Source organism: Panulirus ornatus, chromosome 17 (assembly GCF_036320965.1).
Source record: "Panulirus ornatus isolate Po-2019 chromosome 17, ASM3632096v1, whole genome shotgun sequence".
Lineage (NCBI taxonomy): Eukaryota > Metazoa > Arthropoda > Malacostraca > Decapoda > Palinuridae > Panulirus > Panulirus ornatus.
Window position 1 is genome coordinate 50,736,691 of NC_092240.1, and position 22,304 is coordinate 50,758,994.

Below are 22,304 nucleotides of genomic sequence, written 5' to 3' on the forward strand. Positions count from 1 at the left end.
TTACAGTGTTGAAAACAGTCACTCCAACAAGAATAACCATACCTTCAAATCACACTTTCTGACAAATTGGTACTCAGGAAAATACAAACCTCACTACATCCATAGAACCTGCACCAGACTTGAAGAAATCTGTCTCATCACTGATCTCAATGTTCAAAATAGCCTTCCAAGTATCCTTTAGTTTATTGGCTAATTCTTGTTCTTCTGCAGTCAACTCCACAGCTTCGGTGGCTTCTGCTGCTGCACCATATTTAGAAGCATTCATCATCTTGCCATCCACACTTAACCGAGCTACATTCAACTGTAATGGTGGAGAGAAGAGTAATAAACCCTTACAGTGTAATAACCTATATTCACATACAATTAAAAGCATACATTTACTAATCTCAAATTAATGCTTTGGGTAAACTCACCATGCAATGATGAGTATGGTCACACCTTAGACAAAAAAAATTATTCCAGTGATTACAATCAACTCAGATCAAATATAAGTACAATATCAAAAACTAAATTATAATGTTACGTATAAAATACAAAGGATAAGACATCAAAGTCTCATTTTTTCTTTCTTTTACAAAGCAAACTGAGGATACTACATAATCTCAGCCCATGTTCAGGTTACATTTAAACAACATAAAGAAGATTCTCGACAAAAAAATGAACTGAAGTGACCCATCCATCACCAGGAACAAAATACCAGCAAATACAAAATAATGTAAACACATCATCCCCATAATAACTCAAGTTACCATACGGCACCAGTCAACCTTGTGTTCTCTATGTCTATCAAAATATTACAACAGTACTTTTTGAGAATACTGAAGTCAAGAGCTTTTGAGTGGTACATGTATCCACAATTTGTCCCATCTTAGGTGTGAGATATGGCTACGTTCAGAAATGTCTTGTGGAGTGACGAGTCCACCTTTTCTGTGATGGGTGGCTGTGGCAGGCATGTGTACAGGCAAACAGGCTGTGACCCAATCAACCCAAAGTACATTGCAGGCACTGTAAAATTGCCTGCGTCACTCATGGTATGGAGCTGTTTCAGTTACTATGGTGTTGGGGACCTTGTAGTTTTGCCAAAGAATGACACTATGAAAAGACAAAATTTCCTCAGGCTACTGTGTGACCACCTTCCAGATTCACTCAAAAAGTGCAAGGCTAAAGTGTTCAGGCAGGATGTGGCTCCCTGCCACACTAGACGCTGACTGGCTTAATGACTGTGCAGTGGTTTCCAGTGACTTGCCCAGGAATTCACCGGATTTGAATCCAATAAAATACTTGCGGGAACTTAAGAAAATGCAATTAGGCAACAGGGATACTTTGTCACTACCTTAGTTGGAGGTGGCCATTCATGAGCTTTGGGCAAAGATGGACCCTAAATAGCTTCAGAGTCTTGTTGATTCAGTTCCTGGTTATTTCAAGAAGTGAATACAAAGGAAAGAGGAAACATGTGAAGCACTAATTGGTGGTGAATATAATGCTTTCATGGTTTTATTTCATTTATCCTTTATGGTCATGCTCCAGCTCAATCATGCCACCTTCATTGGTGGGCACTGTGCAGTGCATATCAGAATCAAACTAGAGTGCTGATAGCCAATTTGGGCACCCAATCTGAAAAAATATAAACATCTTGAGAAGCTTCAATGGAGGACAACAAAAATATGTATAAGGAAGGTGTCCTACAGTACTGCCTATGCTGGAAAAGAGAAGGTAAAATACAGCCTGCAATATTTTACATCAATCTACCATGACAGGTTCAGATCAGCTATTTCAACAAATATGAATAACCGTGAGACTCTCAAAGAAATCTTCAAGAACCACCAAGAAACTGAGCATGACACAAGTTAGACAAGATGAGAGAAATTATTCTTTGGTAACTGTAGTGCATAAAGGAACAAGTGGAGAAACAGTATCTTCAAAATGTGTATCTCATTAATTTTAAGAAGTGGGGCCTACATAAGTTTCCTCCATGATATACAAATACATAACATAGGTAATTATATGCACAAAACAGAAAAGCACTTCTTCCATCAGTATTGTCTCCAACTTGATTCCATGAAACAATTCTACAAAATAATCCTCTATTCACCTTCTTTCCATCTGTTCCAGTCAGTAGTAGTCCATCTTTGTGGATTATACCAGGTGAAGACAGGCCTTCTATCTTCACTTGACGGTCCTCTTGTACAGCTCCGCTATAAACCTTGGAACCAAACAATTTTACCTGTGTACAGAAGATAGTGGTTGATACAATTAGCTTGTAAAAAGAGATACTTAAAAAAAAACGACATAAAATATACTCTCTCAATACATAATTCATTATTTCTACAAGATACACCCATAACCCACTTGTGACAGGATCATATTCCTAGATAACTTAAGTCGTAACATCTTAGGTCATACAAGAGAAAACAATATTTTGAGATGGGTTACATCCCTAAACAAAAATTTTTCCAATCTAATTTATAGCTGAAAAAAAAAACGATGGCATCACCAATATGCCAGATTCTGTCACTACATGCTTTACAAAGTATAAAATAAAAATTATGAAAAGAGGTACTAAAAAAGGGGTGATGTGGTCTTAATGAGCAGCTGAAGTGGGCTGGGATGAAGTAAGGGTTACAAGGAGGGAGAAGCACTGGTGCTGTTTACATCTATCTATCTATAACTCGGATACCTGTTGCAACTGGTACTCCCCAAGGGGATGGCCATGGCAACAGAGTCTCCATAAGTAGTTGACTCTAGTGCCACTTCTTAGCCTTTAGCACTTTACCCTTAACAGGCCACTGGTAGAGGGCAACTCTAGCACAGTGTCTACACAGGCTCCTACTGACTACTTCTATCGAATGCTCCTACCCATTACTTCAACCAAATACTCCTGTCTAAATGTTATCTGTTTCAGCAACTCTTGCCACATCACAGGTAATGCACATGATATCTAAAGGAAACTTAACAAAAAATTTGGTGATGAGGGCTTCAAGTACTGGTGGAATGGAGCAAGAGATACCAAGTGAGAGAGTGACAGAGAGAAAGATAGAAGAGCACTTGGGGTACTTACATCACCCTTTGACTTATTATCCTTATTTTTTTTTTCTCTCTCTCTCTTTTTAGCCAAGACAGCACAGGCAAATGAGGCCCTAATCAAGGCCATCCCATTAATGCAGTACATATAAATACCCAAGCCTGAGCTAGGTACCCACTGTATCGACCAAGCCCTAAGGGTTGATGAACACCTGGGGTGACTGTTAACCAACTGCCGCCACCAGGATTCGAACCTATGCAACTGACCCTGGGTGGCACATGAATGCATAAGTCAAGAATGATAACTGCAACGCTATGGGAGTCCATACATCACAGAAGTTGCCAAAACCCAGGTAACACAGACTTTAATGAAAGTTGCCCTTCACAGCCCTGGAGTTTTCTGACTGAAACAGTAGCATAGGTTTAAGCTTAAAATCTCCCTCAGCATTCTCTCCCAGAAAAAAACATTAAGTAGTCTTTGGTTGCCTTGAACCCAAGAGTAATCTTTTCTACCATGCTGGACAATGTCCTGGCTAACATTTATTTCCAAAATCAGCCATCTCATCCATATTAAACACTCATTGAGGTATGTAACCTCCTCTCTAAAAAAAAAATTCTTTATAGCAAAAAGTTTCTCACCATTATCAAATGTCCTAATCACCAATATTTTCACCACAAGGGTGATAGCCTTACATCATTCACTCCCCACAACATTGTCAAGATTTCTTGCATGCATACTAAAATTGCTACACTTACTATGGAGGCAGTAATTAATAGGATAACAGGTGCAGTAGTGTTCAGGAATTTGGGCCTCATGAGTGTACAAATAGGAATCATAAAATATATTGTCATGCTTATGAAGCAGTCTTTTCTTTACAAACTACTGGCAGGTGGGATAAGTGTGTATATTGCCAGTTGGAGGAACAATAATCAAGCAGTATTTTGTCCTGACATCAAATCATTATGTGAAGTAAAATACCTATGAATATTCTGACGTTCTATTACTGTCAGAAAAGGTAATTTTATTCATCAAGAATATTATAGTGAAACTTTATTTCAACTGTCACTAGGATGAAGCATCTGTGTTGCAGTTCAATAATGTAAATTTTCTCAAACGACATGTGCAAAAGTCTGAAGTTAAAATTTCACAGGTCAAGGTATAGGTTTAAAAGAAATGAGATACTCCAAAAAAACCCCAGTAACTGCATATATATCACAATTCACAGTAATACAAAAGTGAATTCTTAAAAATAACATGTAGGCAAAGCATGCATACACACATTCTATAACTACTGATACATCATCTGTTAACAAGTAATACACCTATCGTTTCATAAAGCTCTTAACAATCATTAGGGGCCACTGAAACAAAAATCAATAAAATTCATCAAAATCATTCTTGCACCATCAATTAATGCATTCTAAATCAAATACACTTCACAAACTTTATTAACACACCTCTTTACCATCCATCATTGTCCATGCTCCTGGAGATGAATCTAAACCTCTGATGAAGTTGTGAAGGTTCTCGGCAGGCTGGTTCCAATTAATTTGGCAGAGCTCTTTCTTGTTTAGCATAGGATCATATGTGGCCCCCTCTGTTGGCTGAGTGATCATTGGAGCAGTTCCCTTTGCTACCATGCTAACTGCTTCTGCCTGTTGAAAGAAATTCCCAATCATATGACAGTAAAAAAATCAATTCATTTGTCACATGGTTTTGATTACATGTCTATGTACAGTTCTTAACACATGTTACTATGTTCCAGTTCTAAAGCCTTCATATGATTTTGACTTTCTGCTTGCATACCAAGCTTGTCATACTGATATATCACATACCAGCAATATGTAATACCATAAACTTCTAAAAATTGGTTTAACAAACCCAAAACATGAACAAAATCAAAGTTAGGAAGAACTGCTATCTATTTCCCTACCACTGGCACAGGCCTATGAACATCTGAAAAAGCACATGTTTGGTGGTGTTAAAATACTGCTTCATCTCCCAAAATGAGGAGGATCGTTGAGGATTCCCGTCTTTCAACCATCATAAAACATAAAAAGTTGGCATATGCTCTTTTACAGAGACCTAGGTCAGTGACACCACAGCCAAACTACCATGCATCCCCACACATTGACCACTGACATCAGAGCCAGAAGCCAGAAGCCTTCAACAGTTTGGAATTGAAATTTGGTTCATTTAAAAGGAGAAACCAAAAGGAAGGGAAGAGGAAAATGAATGGAAGCTCACAGGGAACAGTCTATGGTACAGAAATTATTTTTCATCCTTCAAAACCCAAATTCTCACTAATTTCATCCTTCAAAACCCAAATTCTCACTAACAGACTATGACTTATGAGCACCCATGAAAACAGCCACATAAAGGAGGATGAACTTAACAAAACACCTGAGGGAAACTATAAAATAAGGACCTACCCTTACTTACATGTAACATTTATTCAGGACCATTCCCTCTGATAACAGCACACCACGAGCCATACAAGTAAGGTAAACCATAATTAAACAGGGTTATCATCAATCAAAGGTGCTCACTGAAAGTCAAAGCCCCTTTTCTAAACTGAACAACTAGTGGACCAGCCACAAATGTACCTTGCTGATAAAGGCTTACTGGAACCTGTTAGAAGAAAAACTGCATTTCTCAGCTAAATAATGAAAAATCTTCATTTTTTTGGTCTCTACCAGAAAAAGGATGATGTTGCTGAGAAATTTTCTGAAGTATATTACCATGAGCTCATTCCTAAATCTAATTCTCATTTCTGGCAAGACACTTTGGGTTTAGATTAATATCTAACAAGAAAAATGATCTTCACACTTCATATAAGTTACTCTGCCTTGAACTTGCATGAGCTTCATTATCTCATCCCTGATTCCAAACCTAAACTGAAAACAGTTATCACATCAAGTCACTTCACAACCATACTTTCTGTAAAATTAAAAGATAGCAAATGATCTAGGAACTATGGCAGCTCCAACTTTGACATTAATAAGGAAGTTACAGGTTTTCTTAGAAAAAAAATCCTAACAATCCCCTTCACAAGGACAGAAACATTTATGTCTCGCACCAGAAACAAAGACTTCTGTTCCTGGCTTCATTCTTACTAAGAAAGAGACTAAAGGAAATTGTAAACAAAATTAGTTGGTGTTCTTCAGAATTTCTCAGAAAGGTCCGGAAAGATTACAAAATAACATGGTCCATGTAATGAGATGGTATAACTTAAAAGACACACAGCCCAGGTAAGCAATCTTTCACAAGGTTCAGCAGTATAATACTGTATCTAGAAAATTATGTTCTACAAAATCCTAATAAAAAATCATGAAGAGGTTTTTAGAGTATTTGAGACTTGTACACAGTGAAAGGATTATAAACCTCTTTCTTTAATCAAAACGAACCACTCCAGTGGCACATAACTTCCTTCAATCATTGCACATCTCAGTGACACTGAATTTCCTTATTATCATCTAAAAACAATACTCTGATCTTTTCCTATGATGTAACAATAGAAAATTATACTTTTGTTGTTCACTTTATATCTAAGACTCCTTTGCAAGACAGTGTGTTGATGACAAGGCCTTCCTCTTAAGTTCCCATTCTGTCACCTATTTTAGTTCATAGATTACACCTACTCTCTGGACGTACATTTATGAGCAAGTGACCTGGTCTAGCACGTCATTTACTTCAGAAATTCTTCAACAAATGCATTTCAGAATCAACTTCTTAAGAATCTTTATCTTAAAAAAGATAATGCACCGGGACTCTCTAAGCAAAGGATCTCTGCATATTTTCCTTATTGGAACTATATTCCAGGGATCTGCACAGCTCCTCTGGGACATCTATTGATACATCTCTTTCCTTAAACAAAAAACACAATTCACCAATACTGTCACTCTACCCATAATGCCCCTCTACTGACAAGTATTTTCATTGAGTATTAATCTTCATGGAAGCAAGCGTACAGTCCAAGAGCCAGTATGGTTGGTAGGTGGCATCTGGTGTACAAATGCTCAGGGAAATCTATGGCACAGCCTATATCCTTAAAGATGGAAAATAGGGATCGCAATAGGCACATATCTTTCAGTATGCAATCGCCCATCTTTAGCCCAAACTCTATTTCCATGGCCATTATACCTCTATGGTATTGCTAAAGGGGTGACTATACAAAAACTTTTACCAAAATCTTTATTAAGACTGTCAGGATAAAAACTGAAGGGAAAATTTTTAAAGAATTATACTTTACAGAAATTTTAACACCACTTTTTATTTCTTGAAATTTATGGTCATGATGATATTCTCTTACCATGCTACAAAATGCCATTCACATTTAATAAAGTTTCAGCTATCTCAAATATCTTACTCAAGTTTATTTGTTCAATCACAATGCTGACTGGACTTTAGTTGTCAATTTTGGCAAAATAGCTAGATTTTCTTGCAACTATAATTAGATGGCAACGAAATAAGCACTTGTTAAAATGTTGTAAGAAAAAATGTTGTAAAAGAAATTTTGGTTATTTTCTTATGACAGTCCAATAGAAAATTCTATTAAGTCAATCTCCTTCATACTGGGGATTTCTAATACTTTTTTATATCACGTTACTGCTGTGTGACATGCTAGGGTGGATTCATATTTCAAGATCTAGGAAGCCTTGATGAGAAGTCCACATCAGCCAATTACTTGCAATTTCTTCACATACGCTTTTCATTATTATCACCAGCATTATAAAACTGCTTTTAACTTGTTTCAAGTACAGTAATATGGTGATGGCAGAAATACACAAGAGATAAAAGCAGAATTGCTGGAAATGTTCAAACAATCCAATTCTCAACAGTCATCAGGCATCATCACTGAAGAAACAGAGGATCATTAAGCAAGTCATTGAAACTAAGAATCCTGGCCGATTTTACTAAAGCTGCTGCGGTAAGGAATTATGCCCCAATTCTAAACACTACAAAATATCTTGGAGAAGGATATCCCCTGTATCTCCTACAGGAGAAAATGTATCAGCTTCTTCACTATGAAAAGGAACCTGGAGAAACTAAAAGTAGGTGAGAGCCGCAGTCATAGGTATGGGAACAGATGCTGTACAATAAGAATCTTGATGATCAAAATCAGGATCGTGGGTGAAAAATCAACAGTGCATTTTCAAAGGAGGGGCTAAGTACCTGAAGGAAATACCACCAAATGAAAAGATTATCAAGACACACGACTAAAAGTTGCGAGTCTGATTATGCATGCACTTTTTTTATACATGATTGCCATTTCCCTTGTCAGCAAAGTAGCACCAGGAACAGATGAAGAAAGGCTATACATCCGCTCACATCCATTCTATAGCTGTCATGTGCAATGTACCAAAACTACAGCCCCCTATCTACAACTAGGCCTCTTAGACCTTTCCATTACTTAATTGATCAAACCACCACACACCACATATTGCCCTCAAACATTTCATTTCCAACACATCCACCTTCCTCTGAACAGTCCATGCCTCACATCCATATATCATTTAATTATCATTCCCTTGCACATACTAAGTTTTGCCTTTCCAGTTAATTTTCTCTCTACCTACATATTCTTCAGCACTCCCAGAGCCTTGGCCCCATCTCTGACCTTATGACTCACTTCCACTTTCATGATTCCATTTGCTGCCACGTCTATTCCCAGATAACTAAAACTCTTCACTTTCTCCAATTTTTCTCCTTTCAAACTCAAACCCAAACTAACCTGTGCCTCAACCCTGCTGAGCCTAATAACCTTGCTTTTATTCACAATCATTCTCAACTTTCTCCTTTCACTCACTCAGTCACTAACTTTTTAACTTTCTCACCAAATCTGCTACAAGTGCTACATCATCAGCAAACAACAACTGACACTTCCTAGAACTTCTCATCCCCGAGAGACGGTATACTCACCTCTCTCTCTCTCTCCGAGCCTCTCACATTCACCTTCCTCACCACACCATCCAAAAACAAACTGAACAACCACGGTGACATCACAAACCCCTGCCACATACCAACTTTACTTGGAACTATTAACTATCCTCTCTTCCTGCTTATACACAAGCCTTACACCCTTGATAAAAACTTCTGACTGCTTCTAGTATCTTTCCTCCCATACCATACATTTTTCAAACTTTCCAAATGCCTTCTCAAGATCCATAAAAGCCAAATACAAATCCATATTTTTTAAAAGTATTTCTCATGTACATTCTTTCAAGCAAACAGCAGATCCACACATCCTCTACCACTTCCAAAACCATGCTGCACACTGTGCTAAAGTGTCAAAATGGAAAGACTTTAGCAGTTAAAAGTCAAAACAAAGTAGCTACAGAGGCCCAAGGAAACTTTACTTTAGTTCTTGGGTCTGTTTTACACATATTCAATGAAAGTGTAAACTCACCATTGCCTTGATACCTTCAGGATACATGAATCTGTTGTACAGTGTGTCGACAGTATCATTAGGATCAACGTCAACCTCCCTCTGCAACAGAACAGGGCCAGTGTCCAAACCATCGTCGGCCCAGAAAATGGAAAATCCTCCTTTCTTGTCTCCACACATCAGCGTCCTGCAAAAACATAAATCATCAACTGGTTCAAGAATAAAATATGGGAAAATGGGTACAGGTATAATAACCTTGTATAACAACTTGGTTTGACCATGGGAGTCTTGTGGGGCTGATTAGAATCTTAGCTGGTATGGCATGTCCAAAGTTTCCAGTCATGTTATCCTGGGATGAAGTTGAATAAAGAAAAAATCAAACACACACAAATATATATATATAATATGCACATATACATACCTATAAATTTCAACATATACATACATATACATACACAGACATATGCATATATACACATGTACATATTCATACTGCCTTCATCCATTCCAGTTACCACCCCGACACACACGAAATGGCACCCCACCCCGCATGAGGTAGCACTAGGAAAAGACAACAAAGGCCACACTTGTTCACACTCAGTCTCTTGCTGCCATGTATAATGCACCGAAATCACAGCTCCCTTTCTACATCCAGGCCCAGCAAAACCTTCCATGGTTTACCCCAGATGCTTCACATGCCCTGGTGCAATCCATTGACAGCATGTCGACCCCAGTATACCACATCGTTCCAGTTCACTCTATTCCTTGCAAACCCTTCACCTTCCTGTATGTTCAGGCCCTGAGTGCTGAAATTCCGTTTTGAGAGGCAGCTTTCTAAGCTTTCATGAAATAACCTGAGGCTACTATACTTCCCGTCTTACATTAATATTATCGAAGACCAAAGTGATGAATTCATGGGAATCAGAAAACAAAATGCAAAAGCAACAGTATTATGTGCATGATCTATTGCTAAAGTATAATTCAAAATAACATCTGAGCGAAACATCATAACTTTCAACCTCAGATTGAAAACTAGACAAACAAATAACAACCAAATTGCACATGTTTCATCAAGTACACACTTTACAGACTTCTGCTATATAATCTAATAATTCATTCACCATTTCACATCCTGAGTTCAATGAAACCCAAACATCCACAAACTTTGATGGGAAGCATGAGTTAATTTTGGTGGCATCATCATTAATTTTAATAACCCTACACAGGGAAGTCAACTAATCAGCATGCTCAGGACACACAAGCATTTACCAGTTTATGGAGGATGCACCACGGTGACGAGGAAGGATTGATGGATGGTAGCATATGGATTTGTTCTTGGGGTGGTTGATTACCTGCAGATCATAAAAATAAGCAATGCAGAGTACCATTTTTTAACAGACCTGACTGTTGTACACCCCAGCAACATTCAACTACATCTTTACAGTCAGCAAATTCCTTTTTTAAAAATGGCTGGTAAAAACATTTATATAAATAACTCAAGCAACCATCTAGGTTTGTTATGATAAGTGAATACTTGTGATAAAATGGTGGTTACCAAATACCTAGTTTTAGACAGGGGTAGCAAGGTAAACATACAATTAGTTACCTACAAGGTCCTTTAAGAGGATGGGAATACTTTCACAAACATGGCTACCAAATTCCAATTATCAAACAAGGCTGTTACAAACCTAAAATTATGATACCTACAATGTCTTTTATGATAACAGGAGTAGTGTAAAGAAAGACAAACCTAAAATTATGATACCTACAAAGTCTTTTATGATAACAGGAGTAGTGTAAAGAAAGACAGTTATTCAATTTGTAATTCTAAAACCTACTTTTGAAGAAGGGTGATCGTTCTGACCCCTCCAACTATCGTCCTATTGCTTTGACATCTACCATTTCCAAAGTCTTTGACTCCCTACTCAACTCCCATATCCTTAAACACCTCAAAAATCACAGTCTTCTCTCTGATCACCAGTATGGCTTCTGTAAGGCAAAATCCACTTGTGATATTCTTTCCTATCTTACTAATATCTGGTCATCATCCCTGAAAGATGGAGGAGTCATGTGTAGGTGCCCTTGATATATCTAAGGTCTTTGACAAGGTGTGGCATCAGGGTCTCATCTTTAAGCTCCCATCTTTTAACATCCCTTCCTAAATTTGTTCCTTCATATCTAGCTTCCTCTCCAGCTGATCCATCTCTGTGAATGTTGATGGATCAGCCTCCTCTCTTTTCTCCATTAACAGTGGTGTTCCTCAAGGTTCTGTTCTGTCCCATCCACTTTTTCTCCTTTTTTTCAATGATTTTCTCTCCAATTTTAATCCAATGCAGTCATATGCTGACAACTCAACACTGCATTCATTCACATCCTTCAATTCTGCCCCCTCATCTCTCACTCAATCTCCATCTCATCTTGACACAGGTTCCTCAATAAACTCAGATTCAGACAGAATATCTCGTGGGAGGACAAAATAATGTTAAGTTTAATGCCTCCAAGACACAGTTTCTATTCATCTCTCTAAAGAAAACTCCTCACAACTCTCATCTCTACTTTGCCAGTTCTGTAATTCCACCTCTTGACTCAATGAACATACACAGTATTACTGTAACATCCACTCTTTCCCAGGGGCCCCACATTACCGAAACTGGGTGTCCTGTTAAGATATCGAAGCTTATCTTCTGAACAGTTACTCCATTTATACAAGGGTTTGATTCATCCTTCTATCTACTACTGCTCTCACAGTTAGGGTGGTTCTAGTTCTGCATCCTTACTTAACAGAGTCTAGTTGAAAGTGGTCTGCCTAATAAACTGTCCCAAGCTAACTTCCAAACTTGACCCCCTTGCCTTATGCTGCAGTATTGATTCACTTTCCCTCTTCTATAGGTATTACTTTCGTTTTTGCTCCTGAGAGCTGGCTGCTTGTGTGCCCACACCACTAGCTAAACCATGCAATACTCAGCATTACATGCATTACACAAGTATTGTGTGGCTATCAGCAACTCAAGGGTGAGCCATTTTGATACCTGCTTCTTTCCCTACATGTGAAAGCTTTGGAACTCTCTGCCCTCTCTTGTCTTTCCCAATAACTCTGACCTGGCACATCTCAAAAGACAGAATTTCCACTGTCTCAAAAATTCATAAATACTCTCCCTTGTTTGTTCTTTCTCCATTTCATAATTATCTATACTTCAATTAGGGTCCAGTCTTTATGTGGACTTCTGTCCATGACTGGAGCCTTCAACATAAAAAAAATAAATGTAATGTTACCTACAAAGTCTTCTATAATAATCAGAATGTTTGTGAGAAAAAAGCCAAGCATCAACTTACCTCCATAGGAATAAACTGGGAACAAAATGGCATAACGTTCAGCTCAGGATTTACTGACAAATACTGCTCAAGCACTTCTGGAAGAGCTACGCCTTTTTTTCTCCATGACTTAAACTTGAAAACTTTAACACCATCACCTGCTGCCATTGTTGCTGTTTTTCGAAAGAAATACAGAATATATGTATACCATAACAGGATATCTTAACATATTAGTTCTGGAGACATGATAATATCTTGTATGCACAATGTTAAATTTCAAAAACAACAAAAAAACAAAGACCAATCTAAATACTAAATAACTGACAAAAATACTGAAAACTGGCACTCATTCCTAAATGCAATGACCCACAAGATATAAAGAAACCAACTATAAAAGGTCTACCAACTACTGAAACATGAAGGAACTCAAATGCAAAATTACACACTTGACAAGCACCATATCTTCATGGCAGTGCCTCACTTCCTACAAACAAAGATGTGACAAATGCCTTTACTTCCACATGTGAACATTCTGAGCATTTCCACAATCATTTTTATCATACATACTAATTTAAGACTTTTCTACAGTTGGCTGTTGTTTATTTCATCTTGGCTCACGCTCTTAATCTACAATACGGGATCCATTATAGCTTTTGAAAGTGACTGAACTCAGTTTTTTAGTCATGGCAGATATAATATCTATGAATCTGAAGTCGCTTAGATGAACTTAATGATTTGCCCACAAAAGCCCTTTTCTCTTTTTCATTGTTCTAGGTTCTCTACATATCAAAACCACCTAGTATCCTCAAATGATTATGGACATAAAACAATACTAAAATATCTCTCAAGTATCCTTAAATGATATTGGTAAAAAAATAATGCTACAATATCTTTCAGTAAGAGAATTCCAAATAATTCCGTAAGACTATAAATATCTACACCACTTTCCACTTAAGACTGAATTCTGTACATTGTGAAGCTTAGAAAGAACCACCAATATCCTCTTAAAGCATAAAGTTGCAAGCAATTCTATTCTTCTTAGATTTTATGTCATTTTTTTTGTCTTTACATTTTCAGTTTCCTTAAGTGTACCATTAACAAGTGTTAAATATACCAATAACAAGTGTTAAATAATGTTGGAGAGGTGCAATCCACATGTCAGTCAAATACAAGTCCATATATGTAGAAGGTCTTTAAAAAGCTAATAAAGAATCTTCAGAGTTAATGGAGTTTGCAGTCTATATAGCATGGTATGCATAAAATAGCAAATAAATGAGTGACTGCATAAAATGAATGAATTTTGGATACATTACTTGAAAACACTGAGGACACAAGTGGCAACATCTAAACACAGATTGAATGATGGCAAAAGGAGAGGATTGGAGTATAATGTGTGGAGGATCATGATGATGGAATAATCTCTACAAGAATGCCGTGAAGGTTGTGAAAGGAAGAGGTTCTGCATCAGCAGTTAAAAGTACTTGGGATTAAAAACACTACAGAAACAAATTTTCTTGCTTGCCATATTGCTATAAGCTTTTTTATAACGAGACCAAACTGTCAAATGAAACATGATTAACTTGCAATACTGTATCAAGCTAAAAATTCATTAAATAGTTCAGCATCCCACGAGATATAAAATGGCTCATCGGACATTTTTCAAAAATTCTGTTATCATTCTCAACATGAAATTATGTTGTCATAAGACAGGGTAGTTAAGCATGATGACTAAAAACACATCAAAACTTTTGAGAATAATATCTGATCCACTTTTAAGTGCAAGAGCACTGAACATCAAAAATCAAGGGCTGCCTATTCAAGCCCCGACTCTGTGCAATATTACATATCCCTCAACACAAAATGTTCAAACTTTAGTTCTTTTCTATCCATTACAGTACTGTGTTCACTTAAACTTTAGAATAGTGCAAACATAAACCCCATGAAAACAAACAAATATCATTTGTTTATACTAGCAACAAAAAATCTAAGCTTACCAAGAGGATCTTCTCGATTGCCCTGGTCGGGAATGGTAAACACGCCAACCACTTTGTGTCCATCCTTCACCAACTGTTTGTACACCTCCCCAGCAAATGTTGACTGTCCAATAATAGCAACCCTCATCCTGTCCAGCAGACTCTGTAAACCATTCAATATAGGGAGTTACAGAAATTGGTTGGGGGAAAAATACACAGTAAATGCTTCTTAACAGTAGTAAACTTATGAAAAAATTCAATTTCTGTTGCAGCCTCATTTCTAAGGTTAATACTGTCTGCAAATTTTGATACTGTTTCTTAAAGCCCATTATCAATGTCAAGTTAATTGGGAGGTAAGTTTGAATGGAGAAAAACTGGAGGAAGTGAGGTGTTTTAGATATCTGGGAGTGGATTTAGCAGTAGATGGAACCATGGAAGCAGAAGTGAGTCACAGGGTGGGGGAGGGGGGTGAAGGTTCTGGGAGCGTTGAGGAATGTTTGGAAAGCAAGAATGTTATCTCAGAGAGCAAAAATATGTATGTTTGAAGGAACAGTGGTTCCAACAATGTTATATGGTTGCGAGGAGTGGGCTATAGACAGGGTTGTGCAGAGGAGGGTGGATGTGTTGGAAATGAAATGTTTTAGGACAATATGTGGTGTGAGGTGGTTTGATCGAGTAAGTAATGAAAGGGCAAAAGAGATGTGTGGCAATAAAAAGAGTGTGGTTGAGAGAGCAGAAAAGGGTGTATTAAAATGGTTTGGTCAATGGAGAGAATGAGTGAGGAAACATTGACAAAGAGGATATATGTGTCAGAAGTGGAGGGAACGAGGAGAAGTGGGAGACCAAATTGGAGGTGGAAGAATGGAGTGAGGGAGACCAAATTGGAGGTGGAAGAATGGAGTGAAAAAGATTTTGAGCAATTAGGGCCTGACCACAAAGGAGGGTGAAAGGCATGCAAGGAATAGAGTGAAATGGAACGATGTTATACAGGGGTCAACGTGCTGTCAATGGACTAACCATGGAATGTGAAGCATCTGGGGTAAACCATGGAAAGTTTTCCAGGGCCTAGATGTGGAAAGGGAGCTGTGGTTTCGGTGCATTACACATGACAGCTAAAGACTGAATGTGAACAAGTGTGGCCTTTGTTGTCTTTTCCTGGCTCTACCTTGCATGCGCTTGGGGAGAGGGGGGGGTGCCATTTCATGTGTGGTGGGGTGGTGATGGGAATGGATGAAGGAAGCAAGTATGGATATGTACATGTGTATACATGTATATGTCTGTGTATATATATATATATATATATATAATATATATATATATATATACTTTCCATGGTTTACCCAAGATGCTTCACACACATGCAAGGAATAGAGTGAATTGGAACAATGTGGTATACCAGGCATATGAAGCATCTGGGGTAAACCACGGAAAGTTTTGTGGGGCCTGGATTTGGAAGGGGAGCTGTGGTTTTGGTGCATTATAAATGACAGCTAAAGACTGACTGTGAACGAATGTGGACTTTGTTGTCTTTTCCTAGAGCTACCTCACGCACATGCAGGGAGTGTAATTTCATGTGTGGGGGGGTTGCGACACAAATGGATAAAGGCAGCAAGTATGAATTATGTACATGTGTATATATGTATATGTCTATGTATATATATATGTTTACGCTGAAATTTATAGGTATGTATATGTTCATGTGTGGACGTGTATGTATATACATGTGTATGTAGGTGGGTTGGGCCATTCTTTCGTCTGTTTCCTTGCGCTACCTCGCCAACACAGGAGATAGCAACAAAGTATAAAAAAAAAAATATATATATATATTATGCTTGATCACCGTTTCCCACATTAGCAAGGTAGCACTAGGAAACAGATGAAGAAAGAGCCATCTACTCATATATATACACACACACACACACACACATATATATATATATTTTCTTTCTTTCTTTTAAACTATTCGCCATTTCCCGCGTTAGCGAGGTAGCGTTAAAAACAGAGGACTGGGCCTTTTTTGGAATATCCTCACCTGGCCCCCTCTGTTCCTTCTTTTGGAAAATGAAAAAAAAAACAAGAGGGGAGGATTTTCAGCCTCCCGCTTCCTCCCCTTTTAGTCGCCTTCTCCGACACACAGGGAATACGTGGGAAGTTTTCTTAATCCCCTATCCCCAGGGATATCTTTTCTTTCTTTTCTTTCACACTATTCGCCATTTCCCGCGATAGCGAGGTAGCGTTAAGAACAGAGGACTGGGCCTTTGAGGGAATATCCTCACCTGGCCCCCTTCTCTGTTCCTTCTTTTGGAAAATTAAAAAAAAAAAAAATTAAAAAATTAGGGAGGTGAATGCAAGAGTTTAGTTGTGAAAGATTACATTACACAAATCTGCCAAATAAAACACAGACTTGTGATAGTGACAATTTACCATGTCTGTATTTCATTCCAATAAAGTAAAAAGCTGCATAGGAGTACTTTACAAAGTCCTAATTCATCAGAAAAGTTAACGTCATATATGTGTATATGGCCCAACCTGTATATGGTGAATTTACATTCATATACAAATATAAATAAGAAATACATAAATATGACTGCAAAACAACAGTAGTCTTGTCACTAATATACACCAGCAAATGTGAAATATGCAGCTGGAAATGGGCAATTATCATCTAAATACGCAAGTACCAATCAATATCAGTCATTGTTGATACCTAAGATACAGCATTATCAACTTTATAACTGCCACATTCCTTCTTTTAAAACTGGTCTATCTTAAGTGGAAAGATTATCAATTCACTCGGGTAAAGCAAGCATACCTTATATCACATACAAACACATCATAATAAAAATGACACTGAGTTTCACAAAAGGAAAGTATAAATTACTTGGATATCTAGTGGTAAAATTTCATATCAACACCAATATGAAACATATTTCAATTTCTTTATAATTTCTATTGTCAACAGGGACTGCCCTTAGCATGAAGCTTCTGTAGTATCACGGTGTTTTACACTCACTCTTTTGTTTTTCAAATCTCATCAACTTATTAAATTCTGTCTAATGCACATGTGCGATCTTTAATAAATTCATTCAATTTCTTGCATCACCACCAGTAATCTTCAGTTTCTCATCACATGCACTGACTGCTCTTGTTGCATGTTTATCCATTCTGTTCATCATTTTTTTTTTTTTTTTTGCTGAATTTAACAAACACTGAAATTACATTACATAATACTTTCTACAGCAGACATATACAGTCTATACAAAATCAAGCTATCTACATAAAAAGGTTTTAAGAAATATAAAAAGTAAAGTCTGTCTGCATTTGCTATCAAAAGAGTATAATGAGATATGTCCAGTTAACAATTACAACACACAGATACTTAAGGTTATCTCGCACTCCAACAATATCATCATTAATCAGCAGTATATATCTGAAACTTTTCTTTATTAAGTCAAACATCAGTATACAGTATAAGATATTTTCAATTCATAAGTATAAGGTTCATTTCCCTCAACTAAACCAATAATCACTTTCCTATCTGCACACCAGGACTTCATAATCATTAAAACAAGCATTCAGATAATAATCATAAAATTTGAAGTAAAATGCTCAAAAAACACAACTCCCCCCAAAAAGAAACTGTATCAATTAATAGTAGGATTGGCTCAAAGTATTCTCAACTCAAAGTTGTTAAATCCTTTTGGATAAAAGTCTAGAAAAAAAGAATACAATGAAATACGAGCAGGAAAGACAGCTTTACCAGACTGTCAATGAATACAGTGAATGAAGACAAATCAATAAATAATGCTTAAATACAAGTACCTTTACACTGCAAGTGCTCAAAAACAGAAATCACTACAGTTAACACAGCATCCTTAGCTGACTTTCCGGGCCTATATGCAAACTGAAAATCATCAAGTTTGTACTCTTCTTCATTTTTAGAACGTTTTAATGCAATCAATCATATATCCAGAAGTTCTAATTAAGCATAAGTAGAACTATGGCTGTTTTCCATAAAGAAGTTATAGTATACAATCATTTATGCAGTTATAATAATATACACCTGAGAGTGGTTCATGCGTCTTTCAAAAGAGGGATACAATTATTGGGACCTCCTGATTTCCAGAGCTCCACATTCTTGAACAGTTTTTCTACATAAAATATACACATTACACATGTTTCCTTATAAAACTCCCTTCAATTTTTCCTTTTCATCATTTACTGGTCTGATCATAATCATCAAATCTCCTGACATTTCCTGGGATCCTTAGCAAATTCTTCTGATTCAAGAGCTAATAACACATGATCAAGGCTTCCACGCTGTTATTGTACTAAGTCTTCTCCAAGCTTTTTGTGCTTCCTCTCTCCAGGATTTTCATGCACTGGATTCAAGATCTAGTCACACGTTTGTGCTTCCATGCTGTTATTTTACAGAGTCCTCTCCATGCTTTTCACGCACTGATTCAGGCTAGTACCACATGTTTGTGCTTCCATGCTATTACCATAGAGTCCTCTCCAGGCTTTCTGTGCACTGATGCTATGGAAGCTTTTTTCTTCTTTCCTTTTTTCAGGTTTCTCTGCATAATTTCATCTCATCAAGTTCCTTTTGCAGTGCTTTTAGTTCCAGTACGTTATGAGAAGCTAAATATTTTCTCATCTAAACAAGTTTCTACTTTACTTTCTTAACTACCCAGGGATTATTGGTTGGGTAAATTGTTATAGTTTCAGTTGAGTTGCAGCATTTTCACAAAAATTCATGCATTCAAAGATGGTACGAACAAGCTCATCTTGCACATTAAACATATTTTCAGACACCTCACTTTGTGCATTTAAAAAAACTTTTAACTTTTCATCTGAATCATCATTCCACAATTCAACAGTCTTCCTTCCAAGTTTTTCACAACAAAATTCTATCAAATGTGATAATCACAGAAAAAGTAGATCATGACTAGATAATTCAAGAGAACCCATTTTGATAACACTAAATAAATTCATCACACTGTTTAAATACAAGTATAATTTTCCATCACCATTAGTATTACATGTCATACATTGATGGAAGTTTCGAACTTTAGTTTCCTATTAATTAAAGTCACCAAGTACAATCATAGCCATGTCTGGTTTTCCTTCTTGTACATTAGTAGTGAGAGATCAATGTGTTTCTTTGATAGAGAGCCTAGACTAATTGATAAATATACGGCAACATGCATAACACACGGTATCTCTCTGGACAGATATAAGGCTCACACTGAACCACAAGCAAAAAGATAAATACCATTTGTAAAGGCAGTACACAAAAACTTATTTCACAACATATTCTTAGCAATCACATTTACTGTATGCTTAATTTCTTAATCCAATCTTAAGCTCTTCACTTTTCTTGAAAAACGGTCTTCATTTCTAAATTCAACAGTCTTGGATGCCTTGAAACGTGTCATCTATAATATTACATCAATGCCTCTTCATATAACCCATTCCAGATATTGTTTCTTTCCCTACAGAAATGTAAAAATAAAGCTTCCTTCCATACATCTAAAAAAAAAATTAAAGCAAAGACTTTTGTAACTATGTACTAAATAAGTAAGAGTTTTGACAAAAATGCATTAAAACACTTTAAGAAATGTATATCAAACATATAACAATAAGTCTAAAATCAAATAACATCATATGTACATATAATTCATATTATCCTCACCCTTAACAGCCTCAAATATTAAAGATAGTATCTTTTCAAAAGCCCATTCCTCTAATATCTAAATTCAAACCACTTGTCTTCTGGCTTCTGCCTTCTACACCATCATTTTTGTCTTTAATATGAAAAATTATAAACTAATCTCTTTTAAGTTATCATGAAAATCAAGCAATGATTATCATTATTACCTATAAGGCAGGAGTTGAGCAAAAATGCACTGAAAATGGCATCAAGAAATATATCTCAGGCATAATGCATGAATTCCTAATCATATAAGGAACTCGAGGAATTTCACACCCATACACAATCTATCATAGTATAAAATGGGGCAAAGTTAATCATCTTTAAAGGTGTAGAGATAAGGCATCAAAGAGGGATTATTCACATGGAGGGTGGGGGAGGGAAAGGATTAACATTCACATCCCCATCCAAGTCTTAGCCTCAATGAACCTTGTAGCTTGAACAAGTTGCAACATCTAAAAAGAATGGAAACATGAGAACTGAAGTTTACTGGACAATACAAACATCAGTTGTTGCAAGGGTCATCCACATCATCTGATAAATTTAACTAGAGTCTGACCTCCAGTTATAATGGAGAGTTCTTTTAAAATTAGTTCCTTCAACATATAAGAGTTTTTATGTATATAATATACTAAAAAACAGTACGTAAATAGGCTGATATAAACAAACTCCAACTATTCAAGGATTGCCTAGTTCTATTCAAGGTTCTGATAGTCTTTTACAGTTCCTGATGTGAACAAGTTGTCATTAAATATAATGAGTAATTAAATTCCAAAGTATCAAAATGCAAAGGAAGGGCAATGCATTAGACATCATGCCAATTTATTGGACAAAACATACAGCTCATCAAAAGTATATCTGCATAATCAAAAACTATGTTTCTAACTGGTGCCCAACACCAGAATTTATATATCTGCAACCTGAGCAATAATTAATGCATATTTTCAATATTAGTACAGTTATCACAGTTCCTGATTTTCAATGATATGAAACTTACTACATGCAATCTCAATTTTCCATAGGTACAGTCTATGTATATTTGAAAGGATGAATCTATTCATCATGTACTTGTGCAGACTGCAATCTCAATTTTCTATAGGTACAGTCAATGTATATTTGAGGGGATGAATCTATTCATCATGTACTTGTGCAGACTGCACCACTGCAATGTCCACAAGTCAAACCGGTTTTCCCACTGGCAAGCAAGTCCACTATAATTGTGGTTCATTGCCCCATCCCCTCTTGAAATTCAAACAGTTACCAGGCTTAACATCTGGAGGGGGAATTTCCACCAATAATCCTTATGTCTGTAATACATCAAAATCCAATGGCATATCATTTCTTCTTCCCCATGACAGCAAATAGATGGAAAACTATATGAGATACACAAAAATCCCCCTCTCCCTCCCCAAGCTGAATTAATGCCTTTTTAACCACAAATAATCCTTATGTCTGTCATAAATCAAAACCCAATGGCATATCATTCCTTCTTCCCCATGACAGCAAACTATATGAGATACACAAAAATCCCCCCTCCCCCTCCCTCAACCCCCCAAGCTGAACTAATGCCTTTTTAATATTAGCTTCAGCCTACTGACTGTGGCCTTAATCACCATACCATATTATCTAACCTTGGACAGACAGAATGAACCAAGATATCTCATTCTAATCCCAACACTAAAAATAGAAAATCTCCATTCCATTAATCACTCCATGAATATATAGAGTTGGGACACATTTAAGTCCAACCATACAATTATATCTTCAGGTAATTACATGAATATATATATATATATATATATATATATATATATATATATATATATATATACTCCAGTTAACACAGGAACTTTAAATATCATTATTTAATCCTTGACGTAATACTGCATAATAGTC

The 22,304-nt window shown here is 36.7% G+C and overlaps 1 protein-coding gene across 10 annotated transcripts in view; it reads right to left on the reverse strand.

The window, feature by feature from the left end:
• LOC139754740 (cytosolic 10-formyltetrahydrofolate dehydrogenase) overlaps positions 1 to 22,304 on the reverse strand; it is a 79,573-nt gene that overhangs the window by 17,807 nt on the left and 39,462 nt on the right. For all 10 annotated transcript variants that reach the window (XM_071672461.1, XM_071672470.1, XM_071672465.1 and 7 more), the window contains exons 2-8: positions 14,717 to 14,858; positions 12,744 to 12,895; positions 10,680 to 10,762; positions 9,432 to 9,597; positions 4,480 to 4,677; positions 2,093 to 2,224; positions 90 to 301 (exon numbers count right to left, since the gene is read on the reverse strand). In XM_071672461.1, coding sequence (XP_071528562.1) covers positions 90 to 301; positions 2,093 to 2,224; positions 4,480 to 4,677; positions 9,432 to 9,597; positions 10,680 to 10,762; positions 12,744 to 12,895; positions 14,717 to 14,858 — 1,085 coding nt within the window. The remainder of the gene's footprint in view (positions 1 to 89; positions 302 to 2,092; positions 2,225 to 4,479; positions 4,678 to 9,431; positions 9,598 to 10,679; positions 10,763 to 12,743; positions 12,896 to 14,716; positions 14,859 to 22,304) is intronic.